The sequence below is a fragment of the Psammomys obesus genome, unplaced genomic scaffold (assembly GCF_907164565.1).
Source record: "Psammomys obesus unplaced genomic scaffold, mPsaObe1.curated_primary_1811, whole genome shotgun sequence".
Lineage (NCBI taxonomy): Eukaryota > Metazoa > Chordata > Mammalia > Rodentia > Muridae > Psammomys > Psammomys obesus.
In genome coordinates, this window is record NW_026596039.1 from 915,765 (window position 1) to 942,299 (window position 26,535).

The following is a 26,535-nucleotide window of genomic DNA, read 5'->3' on the forward strand; positions in this document are numbered from 1 at the left end:
CTCACTCCCACCCATTGATCGGCTTCTCAGGATCCTTCTATTTTCATGTCGTGTGTGTATGTGTATGTGTGTGTGTGTGTGTGTGTGTGTGTGTGTGTATTTACTTATGAGAGAATGAGTGAGCAGTTAAATACAAGAGTATGTGAAATTTACTGATGTTAGACCCCTTAGACCCCTGAAGAAAATGTCTTTCCTTCTCCTAGCAACTAGTAATTACCTAAATGTCTTCACGAAGTATCACTTTTTCCTAGCAACTGACCTAACAGCCTATGCATTCTGAGGAGTTTGTCCTTGTGAATCCCCTCCCCCCCCCCCCAGTCCATGGCAAAATATGGACAGACCGGTTTTGTGTAGGTGCAATGGTTAGTCCTGGTTGCCAATTTGATTGCGTCTAGAATCACTGAAGAGTCTTCAGGTAAAGCTGTTAGGGATGGTCCTGTAACTCCAGTTCCAGGAGATCTATCTGATGCCCTTTGCTGACCTTTATCAGCACCAGGCCCCTACATGGACACACATGCATACAGGCAAACATTTATACACATAAAACTAAGTTTTTTTTTTTTTTTTGCATGTGTATGTGTGGGGACATGTGGGGCATGTCACGTCTGAAGGTCACAGAACAACTAAGGGGAGTTGGTTCTCTCCTTTCACCCTGTAGGTCTCCAGGGATGGAATTTAGGTCATCACGCTTGGCAACAAATGCCTGTACCTGTTGAGCCATCTCTTCCGCCACTTCTGAGGTTTTAAAGCTAACGATCCAAGATAAACAGTTACAGTTTTCAGCTTTAAAGAATATGGAATATGGATGCTGGCCGGGTGGTAGTGGAGGTGAAGGCTGAGGGCGTTAATCCCAACACCAGGGGAGAACAGGCAGCCTGTTCTACAGATAGAGTTCCAGGACAACTAGGGCTACACAGAGAAACTCTCTTAAAAAAATAAAACAAGAACATACAAACAAAAAAGAATATGGATGTATCTTACAGCTAAGTACATGCTTCTTGAGTGTTCAAGACTTTACGGATATATTCGGGGGGGACTGATGAGTGCTAATTTATCACAGCTGTCATAATTGACAGTGCGTTTCATTTCCTTGCACTTGACAGTATGGAAAACCGGGCTATTTTAAACCACTTCCAAGTCACAGAGGATTGAGAGTCTGGAGTAGCTATTCTGCTCTTTCATGCCCCCATTATATATGCCGTACAAATGCAAGAAAGATAACTAGTTACTCTGTCATTGGCTACATCTACCCAGAAAACGAACCAGGCGTAGAACCGAGGGCTTGTGGGCGTGGCTCAGTGGTGGGGTGTTTGCCCAGCAGAACACGTGAGTGGAATCAGAGTTGCTACCATGCAGGAGATTCTTGAAAAGCTAAAGTGTACAAGCACAGTGCCCACATCTGTTCTGAAAAGCCTCTTCCAGAACTGCTCTCTGCAGCCTTCGCGCCTTGCCTTCCTCCACACACCCTTTGTAGAGTTCCCTAGTCTCCACCCTGGACATCGGTTTCTGTACCCAAAGGCGGGCTTAGGAAGGAGGATGGGCACAGGGGAGGAGACAGGAAAATAGAAATGGCCAATTTGTCCTTAATTCGAGCCCTTCGCGGGCCTCACCCCTGCTGTGAGGGCTGAGATTGGAGAGGAAGTGGGGAGACTCCAATCAGTCCCCCACTCCCGCGCCCTCATGCCCCCACCCTTCTCTGCTCGGAGCTACGGCGGGCCGGGTCCCAGACCCTCGCTTCCGGAGGGGAGCGGCCGGCGCCAGCGGGAGGGAGAGGAAAGGCGAAGACCTGCCGGCCGCTCGAGCCAGCCAGCCACGTCCCACGCGCCCTCACCCAGCAGCGAGCCGCCCAGCCCCGAGCCAGGCCCCAGGGCAGCCCCGGAGACCGAGGTGGCCGGATGCGCGGGTGCGTCACTTCCGGGCGGTGCAGCGGCGGCGGCTTGGAAGATGGCTGCGCCCTGTGGCTCGGAGCTGCCCGCCAACTCGCCGCTAAAAATTCCGAAGATGGAGGTGCTCTCTCCGGCTTCTCCTGGAGACCTGAGCGACGGGAACCCATCGCTGTCCGACCCTTCCACGCCGCGGGGAGCATCCCCTCTCGGGCCGGGCAGCGCGGCGGGCTCGGGGGCCGCGGCGTCCGGGGGTCTCGGGCTGGGGCTGGGGGGCCGCAGCGCTGCCTCGTCCTCGGTCTCCTTCTCGCCCGGCGGCGGCGGCGGCGGCGGGGCTGCGGCGGCAGCTGCCGCCGCCTGCCGGGGCATGTCTTGGACGCCGGCAGAGACGAACGCGCTCATCGCTGTGTGGGGCAACGAGCGGCTGGTGGAGGCGCGGTACCAGCAGCTGGAGGGAGCCGGCACGGTATTCGGCAGCAAGGCCCCTGGGCCGGCCATGTACGAGCGCGTGTCCCGGGCCCTGGCCGAGCTGGGCTACGAGCGGACCCCGTCCCAGTGCCGGGAGCGCATCAAGGTAACCGGCCGCCCTGCCCGGGGCAGCGAACCAGAGGCGGAGAAGGCGGGGAAGCGGGCCTGGGGGCGGGGGCCGGGCCGAGCGCGGGGCTCCCCTCCCGGGCCCCGAGTCACCCCTCGCATCTCCTCCGCCTCTTTCTTCTCTCGCTGGGAAGGGGCGCTTCTTTCCAGATGGCCGCCAGCCCGTAGGTTTCCTGAGTTTGAAGTTGGGCGTGTCTGCCGCCGCCCCTCTTTCTTGCCAATTGAGGCTGTTCCTGCGCTGCTCTGAAGTTCGTAGTTTCTTATTGTGCGCGGGGCCGCACTGTCACTGGTGCTGTCGCCCGCACTGCTTTGTTCCTAGGTAGAGGGGCTCACTGGCTGAATGGAATTCAGCTAGGAGGAATTGAGGAAGGGCAGCAGGGGGCCGAGTGAGCGCCCAGTGTAGGATTTTTCTGTAAGTGCTGGAGTTTTAAAAAGAAAGGAGCCTTGGTACGGCTGGCCTTTTGTGTCAGTCGCTTTGCTTGTCACTTGAGGTGGTTAGGACTAGCAAGATTTGAGATGCTTTTGGAGAGTTGGAAAGGCTTAATGAAAGTCAGGTCGTGAATTGTTATCGTGGAGGTAGAGGACACCTTGAATGTTAGTCTGGCTGAGGGTTATATTGGGATTTGGATTGGCGATCTTTAAGAGTCAGGTTGGCTTGAGAGTCAGGAAGCTTCTATTTTTGCGGAGGCCCTTTCTTTATACCCAGTTTTTATTGCTTTAGTTAAGGTGCCAGATGCTGACAAGTAAAACTAAGTGTGCATCTGGCCATCTTTATGAATCTGCATGTTTAAATGGGCTAAACTTTACTGTAAGCTTGTGTATTGGTTTGTTGTTTCTAATGATTTGTCTAGGCGTTCTTATCCGTCTTTCCAGACAAGGAGCTGTATTTTAGTCACGTTCTTTCCCTCATTTTAGTGTCTGCTAAAAGTTTCTCCCAGTTTTCATTGAAACATTTACAGCACTTGAGTTTAACACAGTGTTCATTTCTGATAGTGTAGGCTACTCTTTCTGGGGAGTGAAAAACTGCTAAGAACAGTCATAACTGAGAATAATCACATTAGCGAACAACCATAAACCCCAATAAGAACAGTTTAAGTGTAATCACACTGACTTTGGGGAGGTTGTGCCAGAGTTCACTTGGCTTCAGTGATGTTCATTTGGACATTGTTCTTTAGAAAATTTGGTCCATAAACAACTGCTTCATTATTATCTACTGTTCAAGGCATTTGACACCTATTAGAAAGCTAAGTTAGATTATCTGATTATGTACATTTGTGGGTTCTTAGTGAATTCCTCTGTTAAACAAGAATGTCATTGAAATAATATGTAATAGTGAAAAACTATTGTTCTTTGGATTTCATTCATTGCTCTATTCAGGGTCATTCATGTTAAATTTGGGGCAGTTTCTTGAGCTGCCCTGGATAGCATCTGTCCACAACTTTTCTGGAGTTCTGAGAGTGTCTTAGGCATTTATAAAGTATGCCTGTTTTCTTGATTTTTATTCATAGGATTTTCAAAGTGTACTATCGAAACCTTGCTGAATATAAATCTCTCCATAAAATTGTTTCTCAAACAACCAGGGAATATCTAGTTGGAATGCTTCATTGTCCAGTTATGAGAAGGAAATCTAAAGCAAAGAAAGGAGATTGAGCCTCTGAAGAATTTAGAGGATCAGTTTACCTGTTTTCAGACAGGTAAGACCAAGTTGACCTCAAACATTTAGTCTTTTGAGATTATGAGATGATGGGTTCTCTGATATGCTGTGGCAATTAACAGACATGGAGGGCTGATAAATGTTTTGTTCTGTAAAGTCTTTGCTCAAAATGATTTGGATCAAGGAATCAGACTCTTTTGTTAATGTTGATATTTCCTGCTAAAATTAAAGGTTCTTTAGGGACAAGTTCTGGTCTTATCGTGTCCCTTGACACACCAGCATACAATAGGCACTGCTTAAATACTTCATTTACCTAACAAAGTTTAAAAAGAATTTTGGAAGGTGTTCCCTTTTTTTGCTTTTTGTTGCTGTGATAAAACACTGTGATCAAAACCAGTGTAGGAAGGAAAGGGCTTATTTGGCTTACAGGTTGCATTATTTAGGAAAGCCAGGAATCTTAGTTAAAGAACAGCATTCAGTTGGGGGCTTGCTTACAGTTTCAGAGGGCGAGTCCAGGGCGATCATGGTAGTACAAGTATGGTGGCAGCAGGCAGGCATGGTGTTGGAACAGTAGCTAAGAGCTTACATCTGATTCTCAAACAGGAGGCAGAAAGGAAGAGACTGGGCCTGGCTGGGCTTTTGAAATCTCAAAGCATACCTTCAGTGACATACTTCATTCAACAAGTCCACACTTTCTAATCTTTCCCCAAACAGTTCCACTGACTATAAGATCAAGCATTTACATATATGAGTTTATGGAGGCCATTTGCATTCGAACAACCACAACAGGGCAAGAGCCCAAGGAAGGAATCCATAGGTAGGAACTGAAGCAGAGACCAATAGGAACACTGCTTACTGTCTTGCTTCCCTTGCTTCCTCAGTTACCCTTTTTTCATAGCCTAGGCACACTTTTCCAGGGATGGCATCACCCACAGCGGGCTGGGTCCTCTACTATCAATTAAAAGAATGCCTTACAGACCTGGTCACAACTAGTCTTATTTCCTCAACTGAGTTTCTCTCTTTTTAGATAAATCTAGGTTTGTGTCAAGTTGATAAAAAGCTGTGACTGAATGTATAACAGTTCACAGTAGTGTCATTAAAATTTATAAAATATACACTTTAGAACCCAATTTTAAAAATACTACATTAAAGCTATGCTTGGAAGGGCTGAAGAATTAGCTCTGTGGTAGAGTGCTTGCCTGTTTTCTATATGGCCTTGGAGTCAATCCCCAGCACTGTGGACAAATACAAAGACAAAACTGTTAATAAAATTCCCCCAAGCTTTGACCCTTTAGAAAACCGTGTAAATGTGATCTTAAGCAGAGAAGCAGATGTAGTCACTGAAAACACAGTTATGATATAGCTGCCCAGGAAATAAAGATTATACTTAAGAAAAATACAACCTTAAGTTCTTAGAGTCTTTGACCTAAAAAACAAATCTTTGGGTCCCAGTTTTTAGAAATGGCAGCTTAGAACAGTAATTTGGAAACATCATGTCACTATTGTATTGATGCAATAGTGCAAAAAGATTCTAGAGAGATGGCTCAGGGGTTAATAGTGAGTATAGCACCAGGGTTTGTTTCCTAGTACCATATGGGACCGCTTACAACCACCTGCAACTCCACCTCCAGGGGACTTAATGCCTTCTTCTGGCCTCTGGGTACTCACAAACACATGGAATGCTGGTACACACACACACAGGCATGCACTGATGCACATAAATAAAACAAATATGACACAAAAAGAAATCCAGTTAGTAATACCTTTGTCTTATGGGGGATTTTGAGACAGGGTTTTTCTGTAGCTCTGACTGTCCTGGAACTTGCCCTGTAGACCAGACTGACCTTGAACTCAATCTGTCTGCCTCTGCCTCCAGAGTGCTGGAATTAAAGGCATCCACCACCACCACCTAGCTATTAGTCAATGTATTTTATCTTAAGTGTGCATTTTGCCTGTGTGTGTGTGTGTGTCTGTATGTATGTATGCACAACCATGTGAGTATCCGGTTCCTCCAGAAGTCAAATAAAGGCATTGGATCCCCTGGACCTGTAGCTATAGATGGTTGTGAGCTCTCAAGTAGGTGGGTGCTGGGAACCAAACCTGTCTTCAGCGAGAGCTGCAAGTGCTTATTACTACTGAGTCATTTCTCCAGTCCTTAAACCAGGAAGTTCTTGTGTACAGTAATGTAGCTTATTTAAATGTAAGCTCAGGGGTAGGGTGTCAGTGTTAGAGCATGTGGTTAGCATGTAGATTACCCTGGGTTCAATTCTTAGCACTGCACAGCACACAAAACACCTTAACAGGGCGAACACAGTAATGTAGTTATTGCCCAATCCATTGCTTCCTTTCGGTATCCTCAATAAACTATTCTTACAAAAACAAATCAACAAAAGCCTTACTATTAGATGGGAGAAAGAATACCATGTGAATCCGTTTTAATTTCTCTTGTAGTGTATTTGAAATTCCTGTAAACATTCAGTTATGTGAAGTCAGTAAATGGCTCAGTGATTTAAGGGCACTGTTCTTCCACAGGATCCAGCTTTGGTTCTTAGCACCCTCATGTAGGCTCATAAGCATTTCATTCTAGGGGATCTAATGCCTTGTGGTTTCCAGAGCCACCAGTCACACAAGTGATACACAGCTACACCTGCAGGCAAAATACCCACACAGCAAACAGGAGCTTTGTGGTGTAGATAAAGGTAGATAGTAGTTTTGAGTATCCCAAAAGTTTCACTTTTGAGACAGGGTTTCAGGTAGCATAGGCTGGCTTTGACCTTTATTTGTAGTTGAGGCTGGCCTTGAACTTCTGTTCCTCTTGCTTCTTCCTTGTGAATATTGGGGATTATAGGACTGTGCCACCATGCCCATCTCCAATAAGTAATTTCTTCTTGATTTGAAAATAGATTAATAGAAATCAGTTTTTTCCATTTAGATAATGTCTTAACACAGAGCAGCCTTCCTCCTAAAAAAGGACTGGAAGGCTGGCTCCTATCCTAGCCCCTTGCCCAACTACGTTTCTTAAAGTATATTACTTCTCTGGACTGTCCTTGTTATGTATACAATGAAGGTATTAAGATTATAAATATTAATAATGCTTGAAATTTCCTTCTGAAGTTCAGCTTTTAAAATGTTCATAACTATATTTCTAAGCCTACAATATTTTAATTGAAAGTCAGATAGAAACATTGTTTAGAGTTGTACAGCTCCATTTGATGTCTGCCATGATGTTGGCATTTGTTCTGTCTTTTGGATAAAATAGATGTGTTTGAAACTGCTTTACTACACAGATTGTTTATTCTGAAATTTTCTTACGTTTTTTGTTTGCCAGAAGAAAATGTGTTTGCTAACAGTTCCAGCCCAATTTTGGAGTCAGATAAACAAATATAGAGGTTTTTTTTTTTTCTTTTTTGTGTTGTTTTGTTTACCTTGTGTGTTTTTTTTCTTTTTTTATAACCCTTTTCTTCATATGTTCACTCACCGAATGGACCTTGAGTGCTTGTTATTTGTGGTTCCGTCTGCTAGACGTTAGAATAAAAAACAAATTGTGTTAAATACAGTTCCTGTAACCTAAGCGCTTTTACTGCAGCTGAAGCTTGTATATACACATCGAAGAGTTGAGAAGATGAAACAACACAAGTGATGGGATGCAGAGCAGTACTTGATTAAGTGGCATAGGACTAAAGCAGATTGTAAGTGTGATAACTTCAAAGGGGGAGTCATCTTCTCCATGCTTCCTCAGTAGTTGAAAGATATGTCTTGAGGTAGAATTGACGAAAGCATTCAATTCTGAGCCAGATGCCACATTCACACTTCACACTTCAGTCAGTTAATCTGATGCACTGCAAGCCTCATTCTCAAGTCACATATTTCTGGATGTTTGCCAAAAATTTGCCTCTTGAGAGTTGGCTTTATGTCTCTGAACAGATGTATATATTTGGCTTTGCCTGCAGTTGAAAGGCAAGGTGATTGTTTGTGACCCAACAAACTTGCTTTTGCTGTGTTCATTCCATGCTGGTTAACCATCAGAGTCTTCTGTCTAGCCATTGGAACAAATAATTCTCATGGGACATTGCTTAGATTTGTTCATTTGTCATTATGTTGGAATACATTCAGTGATTTAGCACCAAAATTACAGTACAGTGTATTTGGCTTTTTATTTTAGCTACACTCTCTGTTTGTGAGAACCAGTAGAGTGGAGATAACTTGGAGCCAAAAGATGGTTTTTTCCTTGTACAAATATTTTAGTGGGCTGCCCATTCCTGAGGATTTTCCTTTGGTGTTTGTAGACAAGACTTTTCTTCTTGAAAGATCTACAAGACCTGTTGTTACAAGCAACATAGATAGATCTAGTGAGTTCTTTCTCTTATCATTTGTTACATATTCTGAATTTTGTCCCATCTTGCTGTCACTTGAAAGCTTGTCTTTCACTTAAAAGTTTACTTGTTTGGGGTTGGGGGGTTGGGAGTGTGCCTCAGTTGTAGAACATTTATTTGCCTAGCTCTGTCCACAGCACTACACGGAGCAATAACAACTAACAAAACCTGCTTTCTTCGAGCAGAGTATGATGGTCCAAGCTATGATCCCAGCATTAGGGAGGTTGAGCAGAAGGTTAAGGCCAAGCTGGCTATATAGAGAGGTCAAGGTCGTATTGGTTATCAGAGCTTTAAAGAGATACAACAAGCTCCCATTAGAACTGTGAATGAATGGGATTCTCACTTATTTCCTGGCCTTTTTTTTTTTAATCTAATGAAGGGTAGCGTTAAATATGTATCTGAGCCTGAAGGCTCACATTTGTAATTCCAGCGTTTAGGAAGCAGAAGCAGGAGGATTGCAAATTCAAGGCTGGCATGGGCTTAATGAAATCTGAGATACATAGAGAGACTCTGTATTGCTTACTGTTTTTCATTTCTGCAACAAAATGTTCTAGAAAGGCAACTTGTCGTGGGAAGGGTTTATTTTGATTCACAGTTTGCAGATATAGTCCATTGTGTCATAGTCATGGCAGCAGGAGTTTAAGGCAGCTGTGACTGTATTGTGTTCACAGTAAGGAAGCAGAAAGATGAATGCTGCTGTTCAGCTTGCTGTTTTTTATTCAGCATGAGACTGCATCCCGTTGGGATGCATTCAGTTGGTTTTCTTCTTCAGACCTTTTTGGAAACAGCTTTATAGTTATATCCATAGTTATGTTTTCATAACTTGAGTCCAAATTCAGTGTTAACCATCACAAAAAAAAAAACAAAAAACAAAAAAAAAAAACAAAAAAAAAACACCAAGAAAAGTAAAATAAAAATATTTGTAAAGTGTATGGGTATAGCTGGGTGTGTAGCTGTGGTAGAAATACTTGCCCAGAGTGCATAAGCCTTAGATTCCTTCCCAAGCACAGGAAAGGGGGCATGGTGGAATAGTAGAATCTCAACAATTGGGAGGTGGAGGCGGGAAGATCAGGCGCTCAAGATCATTCATTCTTGGCTATATAGAGAGCCTGGCTTGGGTTACAGGAGATCCTGTCAAAAAACCCAAAAAAGGAAAAATATGAAACAAGCCATCTAGTGTAAGCATTGCCATCCAATAAAACGTTCTGTGATGATGGGAATGTTTGTGTCTGTTAGTTCATTGTGATTGCTATCAGTTACATATGGCTACTGGCCCCTTGGAATGTGATTAGTGTGCCCAAGTAGCTGGTTTTAAAATTATGTTTAGCTTCAATTTATTTACTTAAAACTTTTAAATAGCCACTTTAACTAATGGCGACTATGTTGTTGGAGTATTAAGAAATCTTTAAAAGAGTTTACCTGAAGGTAATGTGTTTTTTAGTGGGGCAGAAGGCAGTAGAGTAGAGGAGTAGTTGGTATAGAGTAGAGCTCAGGGGCAATGTAACTTAGATTGTGACCTCTTTACTAGAGCATTTTTTGTTTTCCAGTGTTTATTCTCTCTTTAGCTCCTGTGTAGGCTGTTGTCACAAGGTGCTTAAATTGACTTCTCAACCTCATCCTTAGTTAGCTACAAGGAACTGAGCTATAATCCCAGCATTTGAGAATAGAGAGGCAGGAAGATTATCCTGGGCTACATGACTTGAGACCCACTCTCTCCCCACTGCCCTCCAGGGGGGGAAAACCTGGGAGATACAGAGGTGAGATCAACATTTTTCTTTTGAAAATGTTATTACATTTATTTAGTTTATGTGTATGGTGTGTGTGTGCGTGTGTTTTCTTGGGCATTCAAATGCCATGACACCTGTGCAAGTCACCCGATAGCTTGTGGGAGTTGGTTCTCTCCCTTAATGTGGATACCCGAGATTGCGCGTAAGTGGGTCAGGCTTGGTGGCAAGCACCTTACACACGGAACCATCTTGACAGCCTGTGCTCCTACTAAAAGTATTTTATATTTAAAGCTGTTTATTTTATATGTGTGGGCATCTTGCCTGCATATGTCTGTGCATTATGTACCTGGTGCTCATAGATGCCAGAAGAAGGTATGTTTCACACGTCAGCAGATCTGTGAAGCAAGTTCTTTGACCTGCCTGCTGAGCCATCCCATGCCCACACTGTGCTCTTATAGAGTTATTCCAACATGGCATGAAGCCCCAGGTTCTCTAGTGGAACACTTGGTTGAGTGAAGGGTAAAGGGAAATAGGAAGTAAGAAAGGAGGTGGTGACAAACTGGAGGTCAGGTGTTGTGCCGGGAAATTATTTTTTTATCTTTATCTAACAAAGCATTTTAAGCCATCTAGTGACATGGTTACTTTTCTTTTTATAGCTCTTACTGGCAGTAATGTCAATAGAAAGGGTTAGAGTGGAGGTATGGAGGTCATTTTGAAGTTATTTTTGTAGTGAGTTAGTAGTGGCAGTGGAAGCTTGGGAGAGGAGAACAGATTTCATGCCGGCACAGTTCTTAAGAGATTTGTTGGATCTTAACTTGTTCTAGAACTGCCTACTTCTGCCAGTTCTTTCTATGGTCACATGACCTTCATGGAAGTTAATGGCTCAGTGATAGGCTTCATTACTCACAACCTAGTGAGACAGAAATAGAACATGTTCTATGGCCTAGAAGATACATTCTCTCTTAACCTGTGGTCTGTCTGGTTTGGACAGAGTGACTATCCCACCTTCTTTTCTACCTCTTTTCTTTTGTTGTTGTTAACATTGGCAGAGGGTAAGAACTGAATTTTGGATCTAAGATTTCAGTTTAAAAAAATTTAAAGTATTTTGAGACATGATAGTTCTGGTAGGCCTAGTCCTCATTAGGTAGATTAAATTAGCCTTCAAGTTGCAGCAATCATCCTGTCTCCACCTCTGGAATGCACAGATTATAAGAGTGTACCACCAAGTTAGGCCAGATTTCGTGTTAATTATCATACAAGTATGCTTTTATTACTAGGCTAATATACATTAGCACAGTGGTTCTCAACCTCTGGGTCTCGAACCTTTTGAGGGTCGAATGACTGTTTCATAGGGATTACCTATCAGATATTTACATTGGGATTCGTAACAGTAGAAAATTACAGTTAGGAAGTAGCAACAAAATAATTTTATGGTGGGGGGTCACCACAGCATGAGGAGCTATGTTAAAGAGTCACAGTATTAGGAAGGCTGAGAACTGCATTAGCAGTATTTTCCCTGTGGCGACCCCACCCCTGCTGCTATAGAAAATAATGTTTTACCTACCTTTGATTCTGGGACAGGGTCTCACTATGTAGTTCTGGCTGTCCTGGAACTCACTTGGTAGACCAGGCTGGCCTCAAACTCACAGAGCTCCACCTGGCTCTGCTTCCCGAGTGCTGGGATTAAAGGCATGCAGCAAAAAGCCTGTTAGGTAGTGTTTTAGAGTTTAAACAGTTTTTAGGGTCACAGGGATAAGGACATACTTTTTAATTTTCTCACTGTAGGGGAAGTTTATGCACCATGCACTGTTCTGCCTACTTTTGCCTTTCCGGAAACTTCTATATGTATTTAAAATTGATGCTTAATGAATCATTGCCTCTTATGCATATGCCACAGTATTTGGAGTTTGTGATCTGGGCTGAGCCTTTCCATTGTTCTGAATACTAGGTGAAGATGTCTGCACTTGGAAAAAGACATGTATTTAAATATGTGTGTATCACTTGTTTGTGGTTTAGAGAGTTCTTGAGAGCCTTTGGAAATACTTTGTTTTTCTTGGCACTAATTGGGTGCTATCTTTTTTTACTTAGGATGTGCTGCTAAGCCTTAGTGAAATAATAAACCTGTATCTTTTCTCAGGTATTCTAGGAACAGTAGTCATTCATCATTGCGGTTTTCTGTGTGTGTTCTCAGATGTGTTAATGAATAACATAGTTTGAGTTAACAAGTATTATTGACAGAGTAGGTAGGAAGTTGTTTACTTCTATGTTTTCTAGTTGGAGTTCTTCTGTCTGTGAGTCTGCTTTATTGTAAAAGCTCAAACTTTTGACATTTACAGTAGTTTTCTCTTTAGATTACTTCATTTATTTGAATAAGCCAATTATGTTTGTGATATTAATAAAACAAAAATAAAAGTTTGTATCAATCAAAACCTGCTTTTATTATTTATTTAATTTATAAATATTTTTCTCTACATGGAAAGATTGGGTTGTGATTTATAAAGAAGAATGTGTTAGGACAGCAAGTCAACCTGTATGTGGTATCTGAAACTGCCTAGACACAATCTTAAAGAATTTTTATTCACTCATCTATCAACTTTATTAAGCCATTTTCATATGCCAGGTATTAAAGGCACTGGGAGTATGTCAATGAAAGAAAGAAACCTTTTTTTAAAGATAGTATCTCTAGCTCAGGCTTCCTCACTGTATATAACTCACTCTATAACTGAAGGCTGTGAGCTTTTGATGGGCCCACCTTCCTCTTTCAAATTCTAGGATTACAGGTCTTTGTCACCATACCTGGTTACAAAACTTATTTAAGAAAACAAACCACAGAGTCTATATTCTAATATAAAATGATGATATTTATATTCTTATAGTGCTGGAGATTGAGCTTAGAGACTTGCATATGCTAGGTAGGCACATACCCCAGTCCTGAGAAAATAGGTATATACAGCCAATTCAAACCAAGTGGTTTACTTCTGTAATTCCAGCACCTGACAGTAGGAGGCAGAGAGTTTGAGACCAGCTTGGCTACACAGTGGGACCTTGCTTCTGAAATAAGTTAACAGCACAAGACAAAGGCTCCTCACATGTGATATTTCTGATAGAGCTTTATTGGTCTCAGTTTGGACACCACACCTTGCCCTTTTAATATGCACCTTCCCATCTTAAGCAAAAGCAGGTAATTTTCTTTTCTTGCTTAAATTAGAAAACAGTTGGGCTTTGAGAGGTCAGTGTTGTGCTTGTTTTAGACTAGAACAGAACAGAAAAGAATATTTTTCCTTTATTTAAGTAATGTATCCTTACTACTACACTAAAAAAAAGGAAAAAAAAATTAAATTCTTTACCATAGCATAATCACACATCCCTAAAATGACACATCCCTAAAATGTTTATTATATTATGTATATTTTATATATATAATTTTTTTTTTCTCCCCAAGACAGGGTTTCTCTGTGTAACAAGAGCCCTTGCTGTCATGACTCACTTTGTAGATCAGGCTGGCTTCAAACTCACAGAGATCTGCCTGCCTCTACCTCCCAAGTGCTGGGATTAAAGGCATGTACCACCATGCTCAGCAAAATGTTTATTTTTCAACAAGACTGGTAAACCTAATTTTAATTTCAGTATATTTCCATATGTTAAAAGAGGAATGAGATGGCTTTATTTTATCAAACGTCAAGAAAATATATGGGCCTTTTATGCACCTTATTTACACTATTTGTGTTGAGTTTTCCCTTGTGCTTGCTTCCTGTGAATAGGCTGCCATTGAGTGAGGCTCAAATCTCTAGGTAGGGAGTTAGACTCCTTTACCTTCTTTGTTCATATGTCAGTGTGTTAATTGCATGTTAGTTATATTCATGCTAAGCCTTAAAAACTGTTGGGATTGATTAGCTGACAAAGTTAGATGTTTCTGAAATTTGATTCTGGGTAAAAGTTATTTACACAGCAATGTCACAAACCATCTAGGTACGAAGTCCTGTTGTGTGTTGAGCTTCTGTTATCAAGCGAAAAGATATCTTAACATCTTTTAAATACTAAAATGGGAGAAAGTCAAGGTACGCTGTTCAGTGGGATGGGTTAGCTGAAACTCTTGATCCCCCCCCCCCACACACATAATTATTGTTTTTGTAGTGATGAAGAGGTGTTGAAATAGTCTTTTTATGTGTTCCTGGCTGGCCTCGAACTTGCGACCATCCTCCAAGTGCTGGGATCACTACTGCCCATTGAGGTTTATTTGAAGGTGTCATTCACATTTTATTCTTAATGTGTGCTCTTGATACAGCACATTAATTTTCTGCTTTGCTCTGCTTGGGTTTACCGTTATTCATAAACCCCTTAGTGTACACACACTGTGCCTGCATCACTCTGTAATAATTATAACAGCTAACATTTATTGAAAGTAGTTAGGTACATCACTTTAATGCTCACAAGTCTGTGATGGAGCGCTGCCCTTAACGCCGCTTTACAGATGGAGAAATTAAGGCACAGAGATTAATTTGGCTAATGTCACAAAGCTAGCAGGTGGTGACAAAAGAATAAGCATTCTCATTCCAGATCCTGTGTTTGTAACAACTTGGTTTATTTTCTTCTACAAATCACCAGCCCACTTTCTTTAAATTTTGACAACTGCAGTAATGTTTTTGGAGTATAAAGCGTAAATGTAATACCAAAACCATATACTAGCATCCAGATGGACACACCACTATGCTTACATGTTTTTCTTTTCTCTTTTCCATTTTGTTTTCCCTCTTACATAGGGTCTCATTTATCCCAGGCTGGCCTCATATTCACTATGTGGCTGAGGAGGATGACCTTGAACTGCTGATCTTTCTGTCTCTTCTCTGGTGCTGGGATTGTAGGCATTTGCCACGATGCCTTATTTAAGTGCTGGGGAATCAAACCCAGCATGACATGTATGCTAGGCAAGCATTGTTCCAACTGAGCTGTGCCTCCAGCCCTCTTAATTTTCTCTGTCTCTCTGTCTCTCCCTCTCTCTGTTTCTGGGATTAAACCCAGCTCCTTTTATACTGGGCAAATGCATATATTTCTGATTGAGTTAAATTTCATCATTCAGATTTATGGGATTTTACAGCCTACTCTGTTTTTATATTATGATGCTAAATTGTCTTTCTCAGCTGGAATTATCTATTGATTTCAAATAATGTGTACTCGGACAGAAAAACACAATTATGGTTACTGCTCTAGACTCTTGGGTTTGAGCCCCTCAAAAACTCTTAGAGAGTGAAAACTGGCACGACATCACTAGGGAATGTTTGAATCCAAGACTGCTTTTTGGAAATCTGTCACAATTGGTCATTAAAGCCACAAAACTCTTGAAGTGAAACTAATGAAGATTTAATGTAACAATATACTGCTTGCTACACTGAGCATCAGTCTACAATGATATCAACTGCAGATATGTCCAAGACTGAAGCCTTAACAAAAGGGCATATTTCATCTAGCACATGAGAAGTGGAATGCCAAACCATTACATCTGAGTTTTCTTATCATCTATGCTTCTAAATTATCAACTTAAAATATTTTATGAATATTTTGCCTGCACACATGTTTAAGTACATCATATGTATACAGTGCTAGAGGAGACCAGAAGAGGGCATCAGATCCCCTGCAGCTGTAGTTAAAGACCTTTGTGAGCTGCCTAGTGGCTGCTGGGAATTGAACTTGTATCCTCTGGAAGAGAAGCCAGTGCTCTTAACTGCTGAGCGACCCTCCCAGTCCCCATAAACTTTTTCTTTCTAGATCTGTTCTTAATATCATAGTCCTTCTTATGTGTATCAAAACTCATGGTGAACGATGAGTTTTGGATTACAAAAGAAGACAACAAAAATACAAGTTCTGTTTTGGAAAGTTTTAAGGAAGAGTTTAAAACCCGTGAAAATAAAGTATTGTAGAAGATTCATTGTCATTCATTCACATCTTCAGTGGATGATGGTGGTTATTGGGCTGTCAACTCCTCTTAAAGGAGGTGAGCTTGAATTAAAGCAGGAAAAACATCTATAAGGTGCAATTACTTTTTGATAGTAAAAACAGGTAAGTGTGGGACTTTCTTGCCAAACGATGCTATAGATTATGGCCATGCTCTCATGCTTTCTATTAATTGCGACATGAGGTTGGGGACTTGCCTCCATAGTGATAATACCGGAGATGAGGCGAATTGTAACACATACAAGTTGTGTTCACACGATGGCATTTTTGTCAAAAATGGAGGTACACAGAGGCCATTAGAATGGAGCCAAACATTTCTTGTCATATAATCAAATTAGAGCTATCTTTATGTTCTGTGTCAAAGCATTACTCAACATGTTGTGATGCTGGTAGAACAAATCTGCTCTGTCGCCAGTCAGTAAAAGTATAGTGCAGTCAAGCACGAAGGCTCACTTCTGTAGTCTGAGGCTACTCTTGCTTGCTCTCTTTAGTATATGTGGCCAAAAGCAGTTTGAGGAGAAAAAGGCTTATTTCATTTTTATGGCTTACAATCTCATGAGAAGTCAGGACCTCATTTAGGAGCCTGAAGGCAGGACCTGAACATCCTCTCATGTTCCCATGGAGGAACACTGCTTCCTAGCTTGCTCCTTCTGGCTTGGTCAGTTTGCTTTATTACCCCACCCAGGCCCACCTTCCTAGGTGTGGCACTGACCATAGTGGGCTACGCCCTCCCACATCCATCATTAATCAAGAAAATGGGCCATAGATTCCCCAGCCCAATCTGATATTTTTTTTTTTTTCAATTTATGTTCCTTCTTGCAAGATGACTCTAGCTTGTGGCAAGTTGACAAAAAGTAGCAAATAGCGGAGGCTTTCCATGAGGAGGATTTCCATAGTTTCAGGACAGCCTGAGTTACACAGTGCGACTGTCTTACAGAGCAAAGCAGCAATAAAATAAAAAAAAGTCATACAGCGGCACATGTAAGTGGACAGGGCATGACCTGAAGATGGTGGGGAGTGCTTCTGGTGGCTTAGGCGCGTGCCTGACAGTCATTATTCCCCAGTGTGTTAACTTGAGTTGTCACTGCTAAGTAGAAGGCTTCACTGCACTGGCTGCCTCTCACATTCTGCTTAAGAGGCCACATTCAGTGATGTGCCCATACTGATTAGGTTTGGGTAAGCACACTATAATTTCTCATGTTTTGGATCTTACATAGTGCAGGCTGCCTTGAAACACACTACGTAGCTGGGGATGACCATGAATGAAAGATGGTCCTGCCTCCACCTCCTAATGTTGGGATTGTGGGGATATACCCACCATATCCTATGCTGATCATCTACATTTTGTTCCAACTTCCTAAGTAATTTTAGGTTGCTCCAAGGCAGAAACTTCGAGTAAACTTAGAACTTGCTTATCTTTTAATTTTTTATAAAATGGTAAATCTTATACAGTTATTGCTTATAGTTTATTCTATGTAAATGAAATTAAAAAAAATGTTTTTAGAATTGGCTAAATCTTGATTTAAAGTTTGGACCTAGAGATTTTTCTTTTTCTTTAAATTGTGTGTGTTTTGCCTGCATATATGTCTGCACCATGTGCTGGGAATTGAACTCTGCAAGATCATCCAGTGCTTTTAACTGCTGAGCCATCTCTCCAGCTAAGGGCCAGATGTGTCTATGGAAGATTTCTAGGAGCTTTAGTTTTTAGTGAGATATCATGGATTGAGGATTGATTTTTATAAGAGAATAAATTTACTAATGGAAAGAAACACTACAAGTTGTCTTTGCTAGCTAGATGGTGGTTTTCAGAAGAAAACAAGTAAAAGCTGAGCTGATGACATGACCAGCATGTGAAAGGGATAAGGTGGCCTACTCTGTAGGTTCACTTTAAAAACTGTTATTATTGGGGGTGTGCCCACAGTCTTCTCATGAGGATGCCAGAGGACAGCTCTGTGCAGTTGGTTCTCTGTCCACCTTTATATAGGTTCTGGGGCTCGAACTCCAGTAGCCAGGCCCATTCAGTAAGCACCATTAACTGCCAAGCCTTCTCACGGACCCCGTGGTTTCACTCTTAAACTTTAAGTGTAGAGGCTACTTTTGTATTTCAGCAGCAAGATAATGTTACTACAGTAAAAGCTGGTCAAGATTTTTGTTAGGGGAGTGACCTTAATTTGGGGGCATAATTGATTGTGGAATAGTTAGTTCATAGTTTGTGTGGGGATATGATATTTACATGTGTGTGTCTGATAAAGTCAGATGGGTATCTGATCCCCAGGTTATTGTGAGCTTTCTGATGTGGATGCCGAGAACTGAACTCAGGTCTTCTTCAAGAACAATACATGTTCTTAACCGCAGAGCTTTGTCTTCAGTATCAAATGGGGACTTTTAAAAGGGAGGAATGGTCCCCTCTGCCATGCCAGAAGTTTTTTTTTTGTGAATGTGCTTTTCCCCTCATTATTACCTATTAATAAATGAATGACAATTTTAATGTTATCTGAATAACACTTGGAGTTAGAGCCCCAAAGTGTGAAGTATTGAGATGCTAACATAGCAACGTTAGAGGAATGCTTTTTCTGGAATACCATCCTGAATGGATATCACACCTTGTTTAACACTCCCATCAACGTTGGGCTCCATTACAAGTGCTTCCTTAGCATGCTCTAGGGTCCAATCGCAGTCTAGCATGCAAACATGTCCATGGTACCTGCGGTTTTGTTGGAGTTCTGTTTTGTTTTGAGACAGGGTCTCAGCCTAGATTGACCGTGTATTTCCAGAATGAATTTTTAAATATTGTTTATTGTCACTTCTGGAAAAACAGTTATTGCTTATTACATAGGGAAAAAAGTGCTTTTGGCAGGTGGTGGCAGCACATGCTTTAATCCCAGCACTCAGGAGATAGAGGCAGGCAGAGCTTTCAGGACAGCTTGGTCTACAGTGCTGTCTATAGTTCCGGGACAACCAGCCAGGGCTACATAGAGAAACTGTCTATAACAACCAAAAAAAAAAAAAAAAAAAAAAAAAAAAAAAAAAAAAAAAAAAAAAAAGAAAGAAAGAAAGAAAGTAAAAATAAGAAAGAGAAAAAGGGGTGCTCCTTCTCATCACAGTAAGATCCTTGTATATTCTTTTTGTTGATAATTGTTTTAGTGAGATATGATCTGACTATTAAAGCACAGGCTGGCCCAGAATTTTCTATCCTCCAGCCTCTACTTTAGAAGTACAAGTGTGGACCACATCTAGGATACTTGTGGGTTTTTTTGTTTGTTTTTCAGTTAATTTATTGAAATGAGTGACAATAAGTGACACTTTTCTGAATCAAATACTGTTCTCCTTTGCTTATTTATTTGTTTATTGTGAGCTTTACAAACATTTTGTTGGAAAAAATCAGGAAATCTAAGTGCTGTATATCGTGCCTGCTCAACTTATGAGAGGCTGAGGTAAGGGAATCCCTTGACTTTGGGCTCAGCCTGGGCAACACAGTGAGACATTCTCTGAGAGAATTTTACTCAGGTTATCAGTATGGCCATGATGCCTTTCCCTGCCAAGCTATCTTTCTGGCCCTGATTGTGTCAGTCTTTAGAATCTCTTCTGAAGTCTGTCATATAAATTGAGTCGACTTATCTTTGACTTCCTAACACATTTTTTATTTTTTTCCTGGAAGAACAGCCTCTGTTGTAGAGCAGGCTTTAAAGCAGGATGTGTGTATGGCTCATCAAGGAGACTGGGAACTTTGTGATATGTGCATTTCCTCAGGAGGGAACCCACAACCCTCAGGCTTAGACTCTCCTGCATAGGAGCATAGGAGAAGGAAGAGCAACATGTGTAGATTAGAATTACTCTGCTCTTTTCTTTTTCTTTTGGTGAGGAGTGGTTTTAAAGGATTTAGTCAGTTTGCCATATATTAATGTTTTGAAAACCCAGTATGATAATACCAAGAGTTTTGTCCAAATGATTTTGTTTTAGGTACTTTGTACCTAAAAGTTGCAGTCATGTGTTAGAAGGTGTGTACACCTTGCTTTTTTTGTTTTGCTTTGTTTTCTTTTTGAGTCAGACCTCTCTATTTAGCCAAGGCTGTCTTGGAGCTCAGAGATCCCCCTACCTCTGCGACCCAGTGGTGGGATTACAGGCATGCACCACCTACTGTTAGCATGTTAGGCAAGCACTCTACCAACTGAGCTATACCCCCAGCCTGCCTACGTCTGTGTGTGTCTGTGTGTGTTGCTTAATATTGCACCAGGGCCTTACGCATACTAGGCAAGCATTCCACTGAGCTGTGTCCTCAGACCTTCTCAGTTTTTATTTAAACTTGGGGTTTTGTTGCCTCCTTAAAAGAGCCACTAGTAATAATTGTAATAGTAGTTAAAAGGGAAAAGATCTATTTTATAGAGACTATTCATTTATCTTAGTCGGTGGTATTTGTTTGGTGGGGTGGGGTTATTTGTTTTCCAGAGACAAGGTCTCCCTGTACTCCAGGCTGGCCTTGAACTTGCAGCAGTCTTTCTACCTCGTTTGCTGGCAGTATAGAAGTGAACTGCCATACCCAGCTTAAAGTTTTATTTTGATACTGTTATAAGAAAATTAGTTACTGGAGATTTACCTTTTGTGTAATTTCCCCATTTCTTGTAGAGTATCTGATTTTTGAAGACTTATTCATTTGAGTTAGAGGAATTTTGGGTTTGTCATGTTCAGTTTGCCACTGGGTAAGGTAACTGCAGGGCATGTGTAGTGTGGCCAGTTTGACAACTACATTTGAAAAGCTGTGTTACTATTTGTGTTTTCTTATAACATTGTTTCCTACTATTATAATTAAGCTGTCCTCCTTGCAGGTTCACTTTATTTTTCATCTGAAGCCAGTATTTTCTAAACAGCATGTTTATGTAGCCATTATGACTTATTTCTGCTCCTCTTCATTGTATGCTCTGCTCTACTTGCCACCAATTGTGTTAGAACAGTGGTTTTGTCGTGTGACTGTATTACTATATGAAGGGGGTAAATTGCCAGCAGCAGTTTTCTTGGCCTGTGCCTATATGAGCTAGTTAGTTTGCCTCCTGTATTCCCAAAGCAGAGAAGAACTAGCTTTTCCCATTTCTAATACAAGAGCAGGGATTAGAGGACACTAAAGTGAAAAACCTAAATTTCATCCTCAGAGTACTTAATAAGGCCAGGAAGGGCTCTGAAACCACTGACCCTGCTTGTAGATCTTATTTTCCAAGCCTTTCATTATTTTATTTGCCCTTTTCTGAACTCTACAATTTCCCTCTCTTGTAGCTGGTTCGATGCCCAGAACTGAATGCTGTGCTCCAGCTGTGGCCTCACCGGTGCTGAATAGAGAGGAAGAGCCACCTTCATAGCTTACATGTGATTCCTCTGCCTATACAACCCAGTGCTGGATTTGCTTACTTGGGCAAGATAGCTGCATTGTGCACTGTATTTAATGTTTCGTGTACTGTGACCCTGGGTCTTTCTTTGCATCGCTGCCGTCAAACCTCAATCCTGCCAATCTAAAACTCCTGCCTTCGTTTACCTGCCCTTCTCCCCGTGGACTCCCCGTGCATTCATCCACAATGAATGTCATCTTTTTATTTTCTGATTTTCTTTTACTTTAATCTTAAACTCTGGCAAGACTTTCACTCTGTCCTATAAATTTTTAGCTGTCAGCCAATTTCCCCCCTGCTTCGGTAATGGAACATCCCTCAGGCTTTTTCTCTGGTGCTTTTCTGGTTGTAGCCCTGAAACCCAAGCATTTGTATGGCGAATTGAGTAAGCATTCGCCTGGCGTTTCTGAATCGTATACTCGGAACAACTCTGGTTTGGCCCCTTGAAGTTGTTGTGCTTGCTTAGTTTTTTCTAGATTTCCTTGACTCCTCACTGCCTCTGTTTGGGTGGATAGTATAGTCTTTACAGCACCTCTCCAGGGAGACAGTATCAGCTGACCAGAGAGGTTTCTCACCGTGAGGAAGTTAACTGTTATCTTTTAATTGAATAGTGTTTAGTAGTTTTAAAGTTTTTCCAATTAGAGATCAAATTGCTATACATTTCTGAGATGAGTGAGGTAAATGAAAGAAGTGAAGCAAGATTTTTAAATGTCAAGTAGAATGTGGTTCACTAAGAAAGCCAAATGGTGTATCTTGTTGGATTTGGTAGCTGACTCAAATGGGAGCTGCAGTCTCCTTTTTCCTGGACTCTGGAGCATCATGATCTCTGATTTAGAGAAGGTTTTTAGTTGGTTTATTTAGGATTGTTGATCCAGCCACCCAGTCTTTTAATTATATGCTTTGATTAAGCATTTAGAGGATAATGTATTGTATAATCTTTTCTGTGGGTGGTAAGAATTGGAAGGTCTCCAAATGTCCTTTTTATCTATGTCTGGAGCTCTCAAGTGAATCCTAGTGGGTCTAAAGGTAGCAGTTAAGCCAATGTTTGAGTTCCCCTCCTCCCCACCATCTTAGGGGGTGTGCCTCTTTAAACAGACTGTCCTTGGATTTTTGGTGTTTATTAGACCTACAAGAAATTGCTTATATGTATTTATATCTTGAAGGAAGGAAAGTTGATTTGGAAATCTTTTTAATGTTATTGCAGTACAACAGATTATTATCATGGTTTTAGACATTACCAAACACATTTGTACTAATTGTAAACATGTGTTACAGGTGTACACTCCAAGTAAAAGATGTGTCTAGCTGTCAGAGATCGATGATTTCAGCATTCACATTTACATAACCGAAGAAAATTGTAAGCTCAATTTGGTGACTTTGAAGAAATGTCTTTTCTCTGGTTTCTCTCCACATATATTATCAAAATTTGGTGACTTTATTTTTGATAAGGAGAATATGTGTTTGCAGTTATAGGGAGAAATTGGTAGGTTTTCTTATGCCTTTGACACTTCCTCATAAGAGTGGCACCCTTCTTTGGCTTCTGGGGTAACCCTTAGTGACATCTGAGTGGACTTTGCTGTGCTGTAGGCAGCCAGTAAGTGGTGAGAAGGACACCGTTTCCATCTCCATTTATGGTCTTAGGAGGGGACAGAGTTGGGACTCTATTTACAGTTCTTGGAGGAGTCCAGAGTAGTTGGGGTGTTCTTGGAGGCAGAAACTAGACATTGTAAAATAAAAATAAATTGTCACGGGCTGTTTGCAATTCAAATTCCGATCTCTGAGGAGGGCAGAGGGTGCTGGGAAAGGGGAGTATGTGAAGTCAAATGAGATTTGCAGTGCTTGCCTCTTCTGTTGAGAGATTTGACCATGACACACATTTTCCAAGTTTACTTTTCTGGATTGTTTTTAGATGGTTTTGTCCTATGGGGTCACAATTCTCCGTTATAAAAGAAAGCCAAGATGATTGATTTTTAGAGGGTTTATAAGAAGCCTCAGTTTTATGTAAGGATCATTTGAGGTGGTGGGGGAGATGCCATCTCAATGAAACGGACAATGGGCAGATGCTCGTTTGGGGGTCTGAGGCTGCAGGGCGGGTGACCATGTCTGAGGGAGGCAGACGATCATGTCTCATGCTTTTATTATTATTATTTTTTCCCCATGTGGATTTCTGGCCTCAGAGCCCAGATTTTAGAGTGTTTAAGGGAGTGTCTTGTAGATTGTCAGCTGTGATTTAAAGATCCTGTACTTCATGGAGAGCCATAACGTTTCAGACTTGTTTTAATTTGGTGAGACTAGGTCATATATTGGCGTATGGAGGGTAATCTCTCCTTTAGGAGATACGTTATGTTAGAGATAAACTAGTTTTAACAGTTAAATTAGAAAATATTTAGGAGCCACTAGGGAAAAGGAGGCTTTGTCTCAAGAAAATTCTGAGTGAAATCCTGTGAAGAAGAACAATTGGAAGGAAGAAAGGAAGGCAGAGAGCAAGTAGAGCCTGAATGTGACTGAAGCTGAGACTAAGTTCTTGATGTATCTTTTAGCTTATCAAGTAAGATAACATGAGGTGTACCATTTAATTCAGGAAAACTGGGCTAGCTTGAAATGTGTAGTGGAAATAAAGACCATAAAAAGCGAGAGAGTTGAACAAGGCAACGAGGTTATCCAGGTTTTTTCTGGAAGCTTGCATAATGGTATTTATTTGCTGTGTGCCAAGTGACAGAGAAAGAAGTGAGATGACTCCCTTCCTCACCTTCCCCAAGAAAGACTGTTGACCTTGTTTGTTGCTGTGTTCAGCTAGCAATTTGATTTGGTAGATTAGTAAAATTTAGGTATTAATGTACTTGTTGTTGTGTCTGAGACTAGGGACTTAATGACATTATTGATTTGATTTCTGCTTAAATTGTAGACTTTTTTTTTCTTTTACCATGACAGAGTGAGGTAGGAAGGAAAAAAGAGTCAATAAGTGATCTGCTTTGTCAGCTACTTTGTCTAGGCAACTGTTTTCCTCTGTTCTCCTTAACCAAGAGTAAGGAAGATGTTTTTCACTTGGGGAAATTCTTCTTTCTGTCTTCCTTCCCTCACGTTTTCCAAATTCTGGGCACCATAGCAGCTTTCTCTCCTGTGGCAGGTGTGCATCCTATTGGCTGGCTGGTATTTCTTTTTTTCCTCCCCCTTACCCTTTTTAAGTGGGGGAGGGGGTATAAAATATGTGTATGGGGTACTTGCAATAATGTTGTAATGTTTCTTGTTGTTTTAATTGATAATTGCAAAATAATTGTTTGATTATAACATGTTTGAGTAAATGCTAAATTAGTATTTTTCTAATATAATAATTTATTTGAAATCTAGCATTCCTGTAACAATGTGTCTGTGTTTGTCTGTCTGTGTCTGTCTAATAGTAATTAATATCTGTGGTCCGTATCTGGAGGAGGAAGTACAGCTTTAAAGGAATAACAAAAGACTTTGTGTCTTAGACCCTTCGCAGGTGTTACAGTCGGGTGAAAGAACATGGTGTTGGGAAAAGAAAGAGCAGTTACACATTTGAACAGTTGGAACAGGTGTTTGGTCAGGGAGGATGGGATGCTCAGCCCTGCCAGCCTGTACTTATTAACAGTAGTGGCTTGTACCAGGAGCTGGAGTCAGATGGCAGCACTATGGAGGACTATTCACAGGAGGACTGGGGAAACCACAGTCAGGATCTCCATGGCTATCCAACAGATCAGGAATTGGGTAAGAAAACCAATCACTTATGACTCTGTGTGTGTGTGTGTGTGTGTGTGTCTGTCTGTCTGTCTGTCTGTCTGTCTGTCTGGTATGTGCACTGGTATTTACCATCCTCGATGGCCTCTAGTGCTGTCAGCACAAGGCATATTGCCAAACTATTTGAGTCAACATGGACATCCTTGGTTTTGCATTAAACTGCCAAGTAGTGCTTTCTATTGGCAACTTGGTGACTTGGGTACTGGTAAGCTCTCTGAAGATAGAAGACTTCCTAACCTGACTCATACAAGGAGGTTCACTGACTGAACCTTATGCAACTCAAAATACCCCTGCTTTTTGTAGCCCTGAGAGTCCTTGACCCAACTACTTTAAATCTCCAATTGAGTGGCCTGATGAAGAGGGTATATGTAGTTTTTGTTTGCTTGCATCTCGATAGGTCAGGTACTCCCGTTTTGACTTTCTTATTTGGGAAATGCTGACAAGTTTTAGCTATAGCCTTTTTCCATAGCAGCAAGTGGTGTACTGAGTGTGTGAGGAGCAAATGCCCTTCCCCCTAATGAGCTGCTCAGGTGACGCCTGAGGAAGTGCAGGCAGGATTGCCAGTATAAATTTGATTCCGTTGCTTAAGGAAAAAGAATTACAGAATCCTGCCCGATGACAGAAATAAAGAAAAAGGGTGAACTGTTATAGTATTTTGTATTAATGCTGTTTTAATTTCTTCGAAATATTGGAAGGGAAAAAGAGAGAGGTTCTCAAATTGTTAAGATTATTAGCCATATGTAAAAGAAAATGAAGATTTCAAGAATAAGACTAGATCCTAACTGATCTTGCCTTTCAATCTCACAAGAACATTAAGGGCTGATTGTCTGCAGCATACCATAACCTGTTTGCTGTGAAGCGTTAAGTCACCCAGCCTTTGAAAAAAAAAAATAACATGCAGAATATGCTGATCCTCGTATTTGGGAGTAATTACTTCCTCTGTAAAACCTACACAGAAAATCTAAGTAGAGCAGAGTCATTTCCATTCTTGTTCTTTTAAAATCATGTTTGCAGTGAAATTAAGCTTTAAGCTCCTCGCTTAAAATCCACTGGTGACCTTGAAGAATTTTATGCTTGTGGAGCTGGTTTCTGATCCTGCATATCAATGTTCGCATCTCATTAGATAAAGTTTTATTTTTATATCTGGTGCCGGACAGTGTTAGACATCAGAATTAATTAAGAAAGGACAGAATGGGCAGAAAATAGAGCTACTTATCTACATAA

The 26,535-nt window shown here is 41.2% G+C and overlaps 1 protein-coding gene across 6 annotated transcripts in view; it reads left to right on the top strand.

Moving 5' to 3' along the window:
* Positions 1-1,934: 1,934 nt before the first annotated feature.
* The window catches only part of Msantd2 (Myb/SANT DNA binding domain containing 2), a 31,421-nt gene continuing 6,820 nt past the window's right edge, over positions 1,935-26,535 (top strand). The window contains exons 1-3 of one of the 6 annotated variants that reach the window (XR_008721802.1): positions 1,935-2,457; positions 4,058-4,171; positions 21,446-25,106. Coding sequence is in view for 5 of the 6 variants with exons in the window: in XM_055622059.1 (XP_055478034.1) it covers positions 1,945-2,457; positions 25,026-25,281 (769 nt within the window). In the remaining variant the exon portion in view is untranslated. Of the gene's footprint in view, positions 2,458-4,057; positions 4,172-21,445; positions 25,282-26,535 lie in introns of those variants that run through there. The other 5 variants (XM_055622059.1, XM_055622060.1, XM_055622063.1 and 2 more) reach the window with 5 other exon arrangements.